This window comes from Taudactylus pleione, unplaced genomic scaffold (genome assembly GCF_031769625.1).
Source record: "Taudactylus pleione unplaced genomic scaffold, aTauple2 ptg000977l, whole genome shotgun sequence".
In the NCBI taxonomy this organism is placed as follows: Eukaryota; Metazoa; Chordata; class Amphibia; order Anura; family Myobatrachidae; genus Taudactylus; species Taudactylus pleione.
The window spans coordinates 4,132,069-4,147,409 of NW_028285378.1; the positions used below are offsets into that span (position 1 = coordinate 4,132,069).

At 48.4% G+C, this 15,341-nt stretch overlaps 1 protein-coding gene across 4 annotated transcripts in view; it reads right to left on the reverse strand.

The window, feature by feature from the left end:
- Positions 1-201: 201 nt before the first annotated feature.
- Positions 202-15,341, reverse strand: part of CCDC14 (coiled-coil domain containing 14) — an 85,386-nt gene continuing 70,246 nt past the window's right edge. For all 4 annotated transcript variants that reach the window (XM_088460729.1, XM_088460726.1, XM_088460727.1 and 1 more), the window contains 2 exons: positions 14,364-14,496; positions 202-1,191 (listed from right to left, as the gene is read on the reverse strand). In XM_088460729.1, coding sequence (XP_088316855.1) covers positions 279-1,191; positions 14,364-14,496 — 1,046 coding nt within the window. In that variant the 3' untranslated portion in view covers positions 202-278. The remainder of the gene's footprint in view (positions 1,192-14,363; positions 14,497-15,341) is intronic.

A 15,341-nucleotide genomic window follows, 5' to 3' on the forward strand; every position in this document is an offset into this window, starting at 1 on the left:
TCTCGTGGTGTATAACAACTTATGTTAGGATTGTTATATTCCTATAGTAATTGGCCTGAGAAAGTGATGGACAAGGTTACTGCCATTATCAAAACCTGAATATGCAGCACTCCATAGGAAAATAAAAGCAAAGTATATTTCCAAATGACGATAGTTCTTCAAAACGATTGTCTACCAATCCCCATTTTACAACAAAAACCATTTGTGCAAGTCACACATTATTTTATTATAAATTAATTTAAACATTAAAACGCACATGGTTTGCACACTGTATAGTACTACTTTTTAACAGTACTAATTTGTAAAGTCTGCTGCAGTTTAGCAATATTGGCGTCCAAAGCAGCAAGGCCGTTTCTAAACTCATGCTCATCGTGTGATGTAAAGGTGGAGAAAGAGGAGACTGTCCAATCTGATTGCCCAGTTCTACAGTCTAACAGTGAGTGGTTAGTCTGCTGCTCATCGCCGACCTCCAAATTTCTCATCTGCTGCAGGATAAGTGGATATGTCCGAGAATAGTCTTTAGGTAGAAAGGCAGTTTCGATACAGGATTCCATGGTCAGAATTTCAGAGTGAACCTTGGTGATTTGATCTAATGTGTCTGCGATATTTGTTGAATCCTTTGGGACCTCAGGGCATTTTTCTAAAGTGCTGAATATCTCATTAGTATAGGCAGTCTCACTGTCTCTTCGCACATTACAAATCTTAGGCGGGGTACACATCCTCCCCTGGGATGAAACAAAGTTTCCGTTATGAGGGCTGCTTGCTATGGGTAGGTATGTAGTTTCATCTGGCTTATACTCATCACTGGTTAAATAACATGATTCACTCCCTAATTCCAGACTTTGTTTTTGGAGGTTACAAGGAGGTACTAGGTTCTGAGTTTTTTCTGATCTCTGATTAGAAATGTGAACTTTGCCTACTGTAAAATCACTGGGGTCAGATGTTACCCCATTACTGTACTTTATTTGGGCTGTTGTAGTTGGAAGATGTTTATCAGTGCTAGTGAACACTTGGTCAGTCTCTAATCTATGCAGATAGTTCATTATAGAAGAGCTGGCAGGACACTGGTCATGCTGGAGCTGTTTTTCATAGTTGTCCAGTACATCCTGCGTCAGATTGCTCTCACGTTTTGGCTTAGGTTTTTCCTTGCCGAGGTCGCAGAGAAGTTTGGCCATACTGGCTTGAAGAGATCTGTAACGACAGAAACACATAAGAATCAAGTCTGTAGATTATATGGTTCAATAACAGATGAGAATATAAAGATAATTCACAACAACTAGTCAGATTCTGCCTTGTTTTCAGTACAAGTTAAAAATGAAAACAGTTATCAGACTGATTGCTATGTTTACATCACATGTGCAGCTTGCAACCAGTTATTAAATAAGCCTCTTAGAGCAGAGAAAAAGTGAGTACACCAACATATACTAATTTTCCTGTGAAATAAAATATGATTTTAGTACTTACCATAAAATCTGTTCCTCTGAATCCATTTGGGGGGACACAGCTGTACCTCAGGGTATATAGGGTGCTAGTGCAGAACAGGACACTTTCAAAAACATAGGCTTGTCGAATGGTTGCAAATTAGACTGTTTCGAAGCAGGCCAACTTCTCTCATCATAGAAGACCAAAAGAGTGTGGGTCTTGTGCAAGGAGGTATTTCTCTAATTACATCCAAGATATTATGAAAGTGGACACCTCAGACTGATCAGGCAAAAAAGCCGGCATTACAATTTCATGAAGAGATTAAATATGTGTTTGGGTTGACCAGGAGGGTTTGGTGTAAACAACCTGTATTTGTAAATGTGAGATAAGGAGATTATAAAACAAAGCTGCCAGCTCTGACACACTCTTTGCTGATGAGACAGCTAACAAAAAGTAACTTTCCAAGTGAGCAATTTCAGCTCAATTGACTAAAGCTGAGTACACACTGAGAGATACATTGGCCGATCAATTGATCGGCCAATGTATCTGCTGCCCGTCGGGTAGTGTGTACCCGAGATATGTCGGTGAACTTCGGCGTTCACCGACATATCGCATTGGCTGTGCTGCACAGCCGATGGACAGATATGTCTGCAGACCGCCCGTACACGCACACAGCGGCAGCCACGAGGAGGGGGGCGGGACATGCCCCGCTGCTGCCAGGACACGCCCCCTGGTCACCGGGACCCGCAGCAAGACACAGATGATGGCCATTCAGTGTGTATGAACGACCATCATCTGCAGATATATCTGGAGATCACTCGTTCTGCAGATATATCTGTCAGGTGTGTACCTACCAGGAAGCTTGAGTGGAGACTACAGCATAGCAGCGAGTACCTACGAAGTCCTTAGGGTCCACAGGGATACCTTGGGGTATAGGCATGGGCTTGTCTATGGGTTAAAGCTGTCATCCCAGGATGCACCAAGCCCCCTCCTATACCCAGCCGCCTCAGTTTTAGTAGCAATACATAGGCCGGAGGAGGAGAACAAAAAGGTAGAAGAAAGTCTGGAACACACAAGAATCACATTGTGACCAGAATAACACCCTACAGAAGCACAGGGCATCAGGGCGGGCGCCCTGTGGACCCTAAGGACTGGGTAGAAACAGGGATAACAAAAGGTAAGTTCTTACTATATCTCGTTTTCTACTCCAGGGTCCTTAGGGATCCACAGGGATACCTTGGGGATGTCCCAAAGCAGTATCCTTCAAGGGTGGTGATGCTCCTGAGCAGAAACGAGAATCCGCCGCCCGAAGGAAGCGACCTGAGAAGCAAACATGTCAAAGGCGTAATGCTTGACAAAAGTATGGATAGAGGACCACGTAGCCGCCTTGCAAAGCTGAACAGCCGAGGCGTCATGTCGAGCTGCCCACAAAGGACCCACAGACCTCGTAGGATGCGCCTTCACAGAAGGTGGCACTGGATAACCCACCTGAGCTTAAGCTCGGAGATCGCCAGGCAAATCTACTGCGCCAAAGTCTGCTTATTGGCAGGAAAGCCATACAGGACAAACAAGGAGTCCGATTTTCGTAAAGAAGTGGTATGGTACACATAAATCCGCAGCGCCCGTACCACATCCAATGAGGACTCACCAGCCGAGAGATCCGAGGAAATAAAGGCCAGGACCACTAGTTCCCCATTAATATGGAAACTAGACACCACCTTAGGAAGGAAATCAGGGCGGGTCCGAAGAACCGCCCGGTTTAAATGAAAAATCAGAAAACGGGCGACAAGAGAGAGCCCCCAAATTCGACACTCTTCTGGCCGAAGAAATAGCCAGAAGGAACACTATCTTTGTTGTAAGCCATTTCAACTGCACGGAACCCAAAGGCTCGAATGGAGTACCTTGGAGCACCCTCAGAACCACAGCCAAATCCCAAAGGAGCCACTGGAGGAACAAAGGGAGGCTGGATGCGAAGGACACCCTGCATAAAGGTGTGGATGTCAGGCAGCGTAGTAATCCTACGTTGAAACCAAACCGACAGGGCAGAGACATGCACCTTCAGTGAGGCGAGGACCTAGATCCAAGCCCGCCTGTAGGAAAGCCAGCACTCTGGATATCCGAAACTCCTGAGGATCGTACACTCTAGGGCGACACCACTCAAAATAAGTATGCCACACCCTGTGATAAATTCTAGACGAAGCCGGCTCCCTATCTCGGAGCATGGTATTCACCACTGATCTGGAGAAACCCTTAGACCTTAAGAGGGAAGTCACAAGAGCCACGGCGTCAAAGACAGATGACTCAGGTCCGGGTAGAGGCAAGGACCTTGCGACAACAGGTCCGGGTGTTGAGGCAACAGCAATGGAGTGTCAATGGACAGACACTGAAGATCCGAGTACCAATGCAGTCTGGGCCACGCAGGAGCCACCAGCAGGATCTTGCCTCCTTCTTGCTTGAACTTTCAAAGTACTCGAGGCAGAAGGGAGAATGGAGGAAAGAGGTAAGCGAACTGGAAGGTCCACCGTAGACAGAGCGCCTACCTGGAGAGCCTCTGCATCTCTTGTTCGTGATCCGTACGCCCACAGCTTGCAGTTGTGTCTGGAAGTCATGAGGTCTATTTCGGGAAGGCCCCACTTGTCCACCAGGAGTTGAAATACCTCCTGGGGAAGTGACCATTCCATCGGATGTACATCGTGACAACTGAGGAAGTCAGCTTCCCAGGTGAGTACTCCTGGGATGAACACTGCCGAGATGGCTGGGAGATTGCCTTCCGCCCAATTCAGAATGCTGGATACCTCCTTTAGAGCCGCCTGACTTAGAGTTCCTCCTTGACTGTTCATGCAAGCCACCGTGGTGGCGTTGTCTGACTGAATTTGCAAAGGTTTTCCCTGCAGAAAGAGTCTTGCTTGTTGCAGCGCTCTGAACACTGCCCGAAGCTCCATTATATTGATCTGCAGGAGCGACTCCTCTGATGTCCACCGGCCCTGGAAAACGTGTGGGCCCGTCACAGCACCCCTGCCCCGCAGGCAGGCATTCGTTGTTAGAAGGACCCAATCTGAAATCCAAAACGGACGTCCCCTGTTGAGATGAGACTGTTGTAACCACCAAGTCAGAGACAGGCGTACCTCCGGAGAGAGCACGATCATCTGTGTCTTTATCAGACGGGGAATTCCGTCCCATCTGGAGAGGATCAACATCTGCAGAGGCCTGGAATGGAAATGGGCATATTCCACCATGTCAAACGTCGACACCATGGAACCTAGTAACCTCATTGCCGAGTGAAGAGACACTCGACGACTCTGTAGACAATTGTGTATCCTGGACTGCAGCAGGGCTATCTTTTCTTCCGTCAAGAAGATCCTCTGCTGCTGAGAGTCCAACATTGCTCAGAGAGCAAGGGAATAGATAGATTTAAGGCACACTTCCACCTTACGGTCTGTAGCGTCCGTCAGAGAAGACATTGACGGCATAGGTAGAGTCGCGCTCTTTACTAAGCGCGTCACATGAGAATCCACCTGAGGGGGAGATTCCCATTTAGTGAAATAATCCTCCGCAAAGGGGTATGCACGTGCCAAGCGCTTTTGAGGCTGAAACCGGAGATTTCCACTCCTCCTCCAAGTGATCCACTAGCTGACCAGATAGGGGAAAACTGCTGCAGCACCTCTAACATCCTTAAAATAAACATGTGTAGGTGTTGCAGGTAGGTTGTCGTCTGTAATCACCATGGCCGTACGGATAGCCCGTATGAGAACTGGAATATATATTTTGGACTTAACCTTCGCCCCTAATTGAGGAGTGTCAGTGTCAGACAAATCCAGAATCTCTCCATCATCAGACGACCCGTCATCATCATCAAACTGTGTAGATGGAAATGACAGTAGCGGTCTCTTAGCAGGCCTTGGATCCTGCTCTGTAATATTCTTCTGTCCCAGAACCCCTAATACGGGGGAAGGGACAACTGCATGCTGCGCAAACCCTAATTGGGGAAACGCAGGGGGGGCTGCTAACCTATTCACAAATTCAAGGCTTGTGCAAAGGAAGCCCATGGGAGTTCCTGTGCGGTGCTGGGTACAGCAGGGGCACCAGGAAGGGTCAAACATGCAGTACATATACCATCCTGAAGTACCGTCCCCTCCCCCACACCTGCCTTACGCCTACAGCAGGAAAACAGGAGAGGTGCACCCATAGACACAGAGTCCTCAGTGGACATATTTTTTATGTGACCTTCCCACCGTAATAAACACTTGAAACTGTGAGGTAACTTCCCACCCTGACAGTACTGGCACCGAGAGGGCTGAACAGGAAAAAATAAGGATAGTAAAAATGGCTGATAGAAAGTTATCAGACACACAGTGCTAGCATGATAGTCACATACAATGCAGAAATTGCCTGGACTAATTGCACTTCAACTACACAGACCAGCATTCCAGTAGTGATAGCGCTACACACGCTGACCTAAAATTATGGAGGAAAGGTATGTAAGGGGGACCCAGGCTCCGCACAGGCACCAGCTACAAAGCGCATCCAAGATGGCCGCCGGAGTAAGCAAAGGAGGCGGGCCCGGGAGAGGATCGTTCCCTCAGCCCGTCAAGCCTCTGTGGAAGGTGCTGAGAGCAGCAGGGGGGTTTCTCCTGTACTAAACAGGGAGGCCGCCTTCCCCTGGCAGGCCATTAACCCCCAGGATGCAGCTCCGATGGGTAATATATCGGTAGCGGTATTAACCGTCGCTGCCAGCATCGGCAAGTGTTTATGCACTTGCCGATGCAGACACCCCTGCCGGGTCCCTACGCTAACTAGGTTGTACACACTAGACATAGTCTAGGGTGTACCGGCCTTAAGAAAGACAGGAGTCTCAAATCAAAAAGAACCAGGAACTCCATTCTTTGTACACCATACAAGGTACACCGTCCACACACAGTGATAATCTAAAAGAGGTTTGTTTGCAAGTCTACATGATAGTCTGAATGACCTGCTCTAACAACCCTTTTGTTCGCAAGATCATGGCCTCCACAGCCATACTGTCAAATCTAGATAGGTCAAGTCCTGATGGGAAAAAAGGGCCTTGACTTAGCAGGTCATTTTTACTGGCAGCCACCACAGACACTAACTAGGATTTAGATATAAAGGACTGTCATGGTGTCTTTTAATTACACCAACCGGTCTTGAGATAGTGTACAGTAGCAATGCAATTTGTGGTTTAGCTGAGAGGTCATCATGTCGAGCTCTAGCTGTGCCAACCTTCTGTTATTTGCTAAAAAATTCTGGGTGAAAAGACCCCTCTCCAGGGTGCATGGTATGCCAACTGAGGAAGTCTACTATGCAGAAGTCCACTTCTGGAAAGAAGACGGACAAAATGGCTGGAGCATGATGCTCTGCCAAATGCATGATTTTGATTTTTAGACTCTGACCACTGTATTGTTGACTGAGCATCTGTAGACGACTTGATTCAATGGTCTCAGAAGCGTAGCAGACAGGACACCTCAGAGGAGACTGGGTGGGGTGAGATCCCTTAATGCAGATTGTTTGCAGGCTTGCATCCTTGGTGCTTGCCTGACCACACATCTTCCTTTACATGAACCGTTCTGGAAGAAGAGCTTTGACCCTTGTAAATTAACCGTTCATCCTGTCTGACTGTCAAAAGGACTGAAGTCTTCACCCTTAGCGTTTGGGTGTATTAACAGGAATTAATTAACTTTCTCCTCAGTGACTTAAGATTTTTGTTCAGTTCTGGGACAAAAAAACACTAATCCGCCATACGGTAACACCTCCAGGGTCTTTTTTAACTCTGAATTTGCTTCTGGGAAAAACATAGAAAGACCCAGGTCAGTATCAAGAATAAAGTCACCTAAGTATTCTGATGCTTTCTTGGTATAAACCAGTGGCGGGGAGCCTTTTTTCTGCCGAGGGCCATTTTGATATATACAACATTATCTGCGGGCCTGGTGCAGGCCACACCCCCTCCATGTGACATCACATGGGGCGGGGGCACAAATGCGGTCACCTTACTATAGCAGTGGCGGGTGCTAGGGGGCACTGGGGCAGAGCGGATGCCGGGCAGTCCTGTGGTTCTCATGTTTAAATGTGTGTCCTTAGCAGTTTTTCCTCTTACCTGATATATGCATGCGCAGACATGAAGAGAAAAAAAAAAAAATAGGAGAGTTACGGTAGACTTACCTTTGTTAACTCTTTCTTTGAAGTCCATAGGGTCCACAGGGGAGACAATGGGGTATAGGTGGTCATTAGGAGGACCAGACACCAAAACTTTTCTGTTCCAGGATGCTCCTGTCCTCGCCCCCTATACCCCACCCAGAGCCTGAGGCAATTCAGTTTTGTCACAAAGCCCAAGGCAGGAGCAAGATAGGAGAGAAGGAAGACTGGTACACTTAAGATACACACTCTCACATAATAGAGAAGGAAACCAGTGACCAAGAGAAGAAACCCATAGAAGCCAGGTGCGTCAGGGCACCTTCAAAGAGCATTAATGGTCAGTTTACCATAACTCTCGTTTTCTTCTTCAGGGTCAATAGGGCTCCACAGGGGAGACAATGGGGGATGTCCCAAAGCATTTGTTCAAGGGCGGGGACGCTCCAGAGCTGAGAGGAGAATCCGACATCCAAAGGAAGCATCCTGAGATGCAAATATATCAAAGGCATAGAACTTAAGAAAGGTGTGGACAGAAGACCACATGGCCGCCTTGCATAGTAGTTCGGCAGACTCATCACGGCAGGCTGCCCACGAGGGACCCGCAGAGCGAGTAGAATGAGCAGATACTGTATCCAGCACAGGAAGGCCAGCCCGTATGTAAGCCTGTCAAACAGTCATGCGAAGCCATCTGGCCAGAGTCTATTTGTTAGCTGGCCAGACCTTCTTTTGGAAACCATATAGGACAAAGAGGGAATCCTCTGTGGAGTAACCTGCGCACTCGTTGCTGAAGTGCAGAGATTTTGTCTGCTGTCAGGAAGAATTTCTGAACTTGAGAATCCAGAATGGTTCCCAGATGTACCATCCTTTGGGAACGGGTCAGGAAAGACTTTTTCCAGTTGATCAACCAGCCGTGTTTTTGTAGAAAGGCCATGGTTATCTGAAGATGGCGGTGAAGAACCTCTGGAGAGTATGCCAACGACAAGAGGTTGTCCAAGTATGGGAGTAGTCTTACCCCCTTACGACGAAGGTCGGCCGCCATAATGGTCATGATCTTGGTAAAGACCCACAAAGCTATAGCAAGCCCAAAAGGCAGTGCTTGAAATTGGAAATGTTGCTGTAGGTGTAGGACTACAAACCGGAGATATAGCGGATGAGAGGGCGATACAGGCACATGTAGGTAAGCGTCCTGAATATCCAGAGACACCATAAAGTCCCCAGGTTTCATAGCGATGACAATTGAGCTGAGGATTTCCATGTTCAGAGACTGGAGATTGTGGGTAGGCCGATGAAACCCATTGGGCTTCTGAACCAAAAAAAAGGGTAGAGTAAGAACCGGTCCCTCGCTGTGACAACGGGACCAGCAGAATTATCAACCCCGAGTGCAGCAAGGACTGAATGGCCATCTGGAGGAGCAGGGCTATGCTCGAGTCTGATAGAGGACCTGTGTAAAAGAACTGCTGGGGGGGGCCGTTTCAGGAATGAGAGGGCGTACCTGTGAGAGACCACCTCTTGTACCCAGGCATCTGTGGTGGTCTGACGCCAGAACTGGGTGAACCGAAAAAGTCTGCCTCCCACCCTGGGATCCCCAGAGCTTGTCCTCGGATTTGGCAGCTGGACGTCTAGTGGCCCAGGCCTGCTTGATCCTGGGCTTGGAGGCATTTGTGGTAGCTGACTACCGTGGAAAGGACTGACCTTTAGGTTTTTCCCTGGGGACAAAGGACCTAAAGGATGACATCTGAGGCCTTGGTGTAGATGCTGAGGGCAGGAAAGCAGTCTTAGAAGCTGCCAAGGTAGCCACAATCTTGTCCAACTCTGGGCCAAACAGGATCTCCCCAGTGCAAGCCAGTGATTCCAAGGCCTTCTTAGAGTGCGTGTCAGCCTTCCATGAACGAAGCCAAATGATACAGTGGGCTACCACAGAAGTAGCAGATGCCTTTGAAGGTAGGAGACCAGTATCCAAATCAGTTTCTCCTAAATAGTAGGCTTCATCCCTGATGTGCGAGATGTAGGTCAGCTGTTCCAAAGAAGCATCAGAGGGAAATGAGTCCTCAAGAGCACAGGTTCTCAAACTCTGTCCTCAGGACCCCCAAACAGTGCATGTTTTCCAGGTCTCCTCAGAGAATCACAAGTGAAAAAATTAGCTCCTTCAGTGGAACTTTTAAAATGTGTCGGTGAGTAATGAATACACCTGTGCAGCTTCTAGGTGACCTGGAAAATGTGAACTGTGTGGGGACCTGAGGACTGAGGACCTCATTCAGAGTTGATCGCTTGCTGCAAGCGATCGCTCTGAATGAGGGCGGCCACTTACTTTAAGTGCCGCCTTCTGGTCGATCGCTAGGCTGTGGGTTACCACCCACAGCTCTAGCGACCGACCAGGGTGATGGTCGCGATGGTCATCACCATCGCGACCATCGGGGCTTACGACCAGACCCTAAGGTTGGGCCTGGGCTCTCGTAAGCCCAAGGGAACTTCCTGCTCTGTTTGAGCAGGAAGTTCCCCACTGACATCAATTATGTAAGTGGGGCCAGCCCCAAACGGCAAGCGTTGCGACTGGAACGCCTCCGTTTGGCCGGGCACGACCCCGGCCCGCCCAGCAAACGGGGCGAGCTGTCACTCAACATCGACAGCTCGGCCCGTCTGCTAAGAGACCCCTAGCAACGGAGCGCCCGACGCTAGCCGGGTCTCCCGCATGCGCACGACGGAGCCGGCTCCGTCGTGTGAATGCTCTGTGGGGACCATCGACCCGGTTGCGAGCCCATCGGCGCTTGTGACCGGGTCTGAATGAGACCCTGAGTTTGAGAACCACTGCTCTAGAGCATCTGCCCAGCTCTAAATGGCAGTAGCCATGGCTGGATTAGTAATAGCTCCTGTAAGAAAATACATAGATTTGACGCAAGCTTCAATCCGTTGATAAGGAGAATGCTGTAGAAACAGGTAAAGTAGAGCTTTTAACTAGACATGTCATGTGGGGATCCACAACTGGGAGAACTTCCCATTTAGCTCAATCAGCTGCTGGAATAGGATTACAAGAAACCAGGCGTTTTGGCAACTGGAACTTTTTACTTGGAGTATTCCATGCCTCGCTCATGAGTTCAGAAAGCTGATCAGAGTGAGGAAACTCCACCAAAGCCACTTTGTCGCTTAAAGAGTGTCTCTTTTGCCTCAGGAATGGGCTCTGCATCTTCTATTTGAAGAATTCACTTGAGAGCACTGACTAGTGCAGGTACATTCAATTTGGACTGAAACTCCTCCACCCGAGGGGGACTCAGTGAGAGATCTGCGTCTTCTGCCTCCCCAGATGATACCTCAGAATCTGAGAACAGTAAGGATAATACAGCACGTTTAGTAGTTTTACTGGGTAAGGGCCTCTCACTTTGCAACATTTGTTGAAAAGCTGTAGAAGTAGCTGCTAGACATGGAGGAGGCATAGGAGTTACTGGTATCGGTGGGTGTACCTGTTGTAGCAATCCCATAGAGGGAGCTACCGCTGTGGCTGCTAGGTGTACTGCAAATTCTGCCAACACCTGTAAAAAGGAAGCCCAGGGGGGTTCCTGAGCAGGGGCTGGAGGGGCCGACGGGCCTGGGGCAGTATAACAAGATGCACATAGACCATCTTGAATTAAATCCTGCTGGGTTAATCCTGCTGACCAGGACCTGTAAGAGACCAGTATAGGAGCAGCAGCCTGCTTGTTACCCTTGCCTTTGCTAGACATAGCTGCAAGGACAGTATAACACACAATACAGCACTGAGCAGCGTGCAACAACACGCAGTAACAGCCTTCACAAATACAGGTAGATGTGAAGTACAGTGAACCCCCTATACACCAGTATCCCAGGGTTATTGTGAAAGAAAGGGAAAGGTATAGCTGACAGAGAAAAAAAAAAAAAAAGACAGCAGCGCTAGCACAAGTCACATACAATGCAGAGTATGAAATATAACTGCAATGGGCACTAGATTCAACTACACAGACCACAGTGGCTGGTAGGAAATACTGTAGCACTGTATAACCTGGCTCCTAGGAGAGGTATACAGGGGAGACTGGACCCAGCGTTTCCAGAGACCTGTGACTGCTTTGAAGAAAATGGCTGCCGAGCAGGGGGAGGATGGAAGAGGAGCAGCTCAGGGGTGGCAAAACCGCAGTGGAATGGCGCCTTGAGCTGTGGGAGGGGTTGCAGGGAGAGGGCTGACCTCCACTATGCTGACATCAACTACCGGGTCCCGGCCTCTGTTTATACCCTGCACCAGTATAATTGTATGCCCTGGTGATCTAGTGGAGTCCCGGACGAACCAGTGTCTACATGAGCACCTCCAGGTCTGTCTCCTGAGACCGAAGGTAAGACTGCACATAGACGCGGATTCCCGCGAGCGGGGACCCGCCTTACCTGTCCCCCTGTGTCCCGGCTGCAGTCTGGGGTCCTCCCATGGAGTCACGCTGGCCAGGCCCCCCCGTAAGTACCAAGCCTGGGGCTGGAACTGCGGCACCGCAAAGGGGTGATGGGGCAGCAATGTTGGCGACCAGAGAACTGCCTAGCGCTGCCTGCTCTTCAGTAAAACCAAATAAAAGAAAACATTAAATAAAGCTTGGGCTGCTTAAAAGCAGCCCCACTGTGTAAACGGTGATCCAGCTCATGTCGGACACCAACGACAAACTGAATTGCCTCAGGCTGTGGGTGGGGTATAGGGGGGGGACCAGAGCATCCTGGGACAGAAAAGCTTTATCTGTTGATGTCCAGTCCCCCTAACCACCACCTATACCCCACTGTCTCCCCTGTGGAGCCCTATGGACCTTGAAGAAGAAAAAAAAAAAAGTTAAGTCAATAAACTACAACAAAGACCCAGGACCGGATTATAGGTGGGGCGGTCACCCAGGGGCCCCTAATGCTGCAAACATTGACAGGAACCTGGCCGACTCAGCTGCATCACACAGCACATTCATTCACTGATGGACCTGACCGTCACTGACTATGGAAGCCCAGCCCCTCGCTGACGTAATGGCGTGCTTTACGGGTGTATGGGTAGGGGGCGGGGCCTAATGCCTCTATCACTCCTTGTCCCTCCCTCCCATATATCAATATTAATAGCCGGTATGCAGCTTCCTCACATTCATAGGGAATTAGTATCCATGCATATATGTCCTCAACTAAAATAGGAACACTATTCAGCCTCAAGTGTCCAAATGTTTGCACCAATGTCCTAATGTTCAGACCGCTGCTCGGGTAAACAAACTGTCAAAAGAGAACAAGGGGTGCTCCATAGAGTAAAAAATATTTAATTCAAAGTACACATTAAAAATTAAGGTGTCTATGTACTAAGCAGTGATAAGTGACAAAGTGAAAAGTGATAAGTCTGTGATAAGTGCCAGCCAATCAGCTTCCAACTGTCATCTCACAGGCTGTGTTCGAAAAATGACAGTTGGGAGCTGATTGGCTGGCACTTATCACAGACTTATCAATTTTCGTACAATTTAGTACATAGACCCCTAAGTCTCCATGAGCGGATGTCGGAGTGTGTTGTGAACCCGAGATTCAAGCAGCGGAGATGATCCAGTTCGCCAGTGGAGTATTTATCATTTAAACCATGGGGTAACCAGTCCATCCTCTTTAACACTTGATTCGTGTCCACATTACCTTGTCTGCATTATTTTTTAGTGTGTACTTTGAATTAAATCTTTTATGCACTGTGGAGCGTCCAGTTTGCTCTCTTTTGACATATAGATATCTATATCAGGGTGTCGGAGCGATTTTATGCTGGGGGGCAATCTAAAATCGTTCCTGCGCCTCTCTTACCTGTTGCTGGGCTCGCAGGGATTGTAGCAGTGGCCGGTCAGGTGCTATGCTTTATGGCAATAGGCTGCACAGCCCCTGCACTGCACGGAGGAGGGCTAATGTGTGGTGTTGTAACTTAAACACCGCACATTAAGCTGATGCGATCTATAGCGGAAATTAGCAATTCTGTACCACACATCTTCATGAATAGACCCACAGGGAGAAGTGGTTAGGTGATTTTGGCAGGAAACGAACAGCAGCAGCAACTGCCAAAGTGGAGAGCCAGGAGCCCATTGGTGGAGAGCCGGGAGCGGCAGAACGTCAGCTATCAGTGCCGGAGCCCATGCTCTCAATGCAGGTGTTCAGTTGAAGACCTCTAATGTAGTGAATTAAATGTAAAATATCCTACTTAGAAGAAAAGCTGTGCCCTACTCTATGTGCACAAATTTAAAACTTAAGTATTTCCAGGAAATGGGCATAAAGGGGGGGGGGGGGGGGGGGGAGGAGTCGCAGACCAACAAGTCTGTAGTGTAGTTGTGCCCGCTCCAGCACTAGCGCCCTCTATACTCCAAGATACAGCAGTGACTCCTAATATAAATGGAAGATCAGATGCGAAAAAAAATAATTAAATCGCCCCCTAAGAATCTAAGGTAGCCCTAGATCCATGAGTTCAGTATTACTCAGTAATAGACTGAAGCTCCTGAGACATATTCAGCACAGTGCACCGATAATCTCCATGGTTTCACCAGAGTTGCACTGATATCACTGGCCCTACACCTTTGTAAGACCCAACCAATTCATGCATCTGTGCACAGTGTCAGTCTCTGTGGGCTAAGGTAGACAAGCAGAGTCTTATAAAATTGCAGGAGGCATACAACACTGAACAGCAAGGACACTGGCGGAAGGTTCAGTTAGCTTTACTTTAATTATTACTAAACGTATAGTTAAAAAGAAAGGACAATAGACAGTGCAGATAGAATGATTTAGATTAAATCTTATAGATTAAAGGGTTAGGGAAAAAAATAGTCTACCGTGTAATTTCTCGGAGTCGACTGACTTCCATATCGCGCTGCCTCAAAGATATCTCCAGAATCTGATTCTCTTTTTCTGAAGCCTCCAACTTAAACTGGACCCTCTTCATCTTCCCCGCAGCCTCTTCTACTTCTGAAAGAAAGATAATTTTCTAAATTTACCAACACACTCTCTACATTACTCAACCAGAGATCTGTATTTACACATTGAAAGTACAATAAAAATGTATTGTGATACATGCTCGAGTGACCATGCTTTCATTATTTACCAGAGTTTCGTAGCACCATACATAGGGGATAATGAGAGATATGGTAAGAACTTACCTTTGTTATCTCTCTTTCTTCGAAGTCCATAGGGTCCACAGGGTTGACCTTGGGGTATAGCTGGATCTGGATCCACGGGCAACACGCAGTTAAAGCTTTAGCTCCCAGGATACACTGGGTCCATCCTCCTCTATACCCCGCCCCCGAGCCACAGGCACCTCAGTTGGTAAGTAGCCAAGGCCGGAGGAGGAAAACAGAGAGAAGAAAGACTAGAACACCCGAGAATCACACTCACAGAAAGGGAGACTGAAAACCGGTGACCAGTAACACAGCCCATATGAAGCCAGGTGCGTCAGGGCGGGGTCCCTGTGGACCCTATGGACTTCAAAGAAAGAGTTAAAGGTAAGCTCTTACCATCTCTCATTTGCTTCTACAGGGTCCATAGGGGGTCCACAGGGTTGACCTTGGGGATGTCCCAAAGCAGTTCAACTAAGGGCGGGGACGCTCCTGTGCAGAAAGGAGAATCCTGCGCCCGAAGGATGCATCCTGAGAGGCAAAGGTGTCAAATGCATAGAACCTCAAAAACGTCTGAATGGAAGACCAGGTGGCTGCCTTACACAGCTGAACGGCAGAGGCGCCACGGCTAGCAGCCAAAGAAGGACCCACAGACCGAGTGGAATGAGCCTTAACAGAGGCTGGAACAGGTAAACCTTC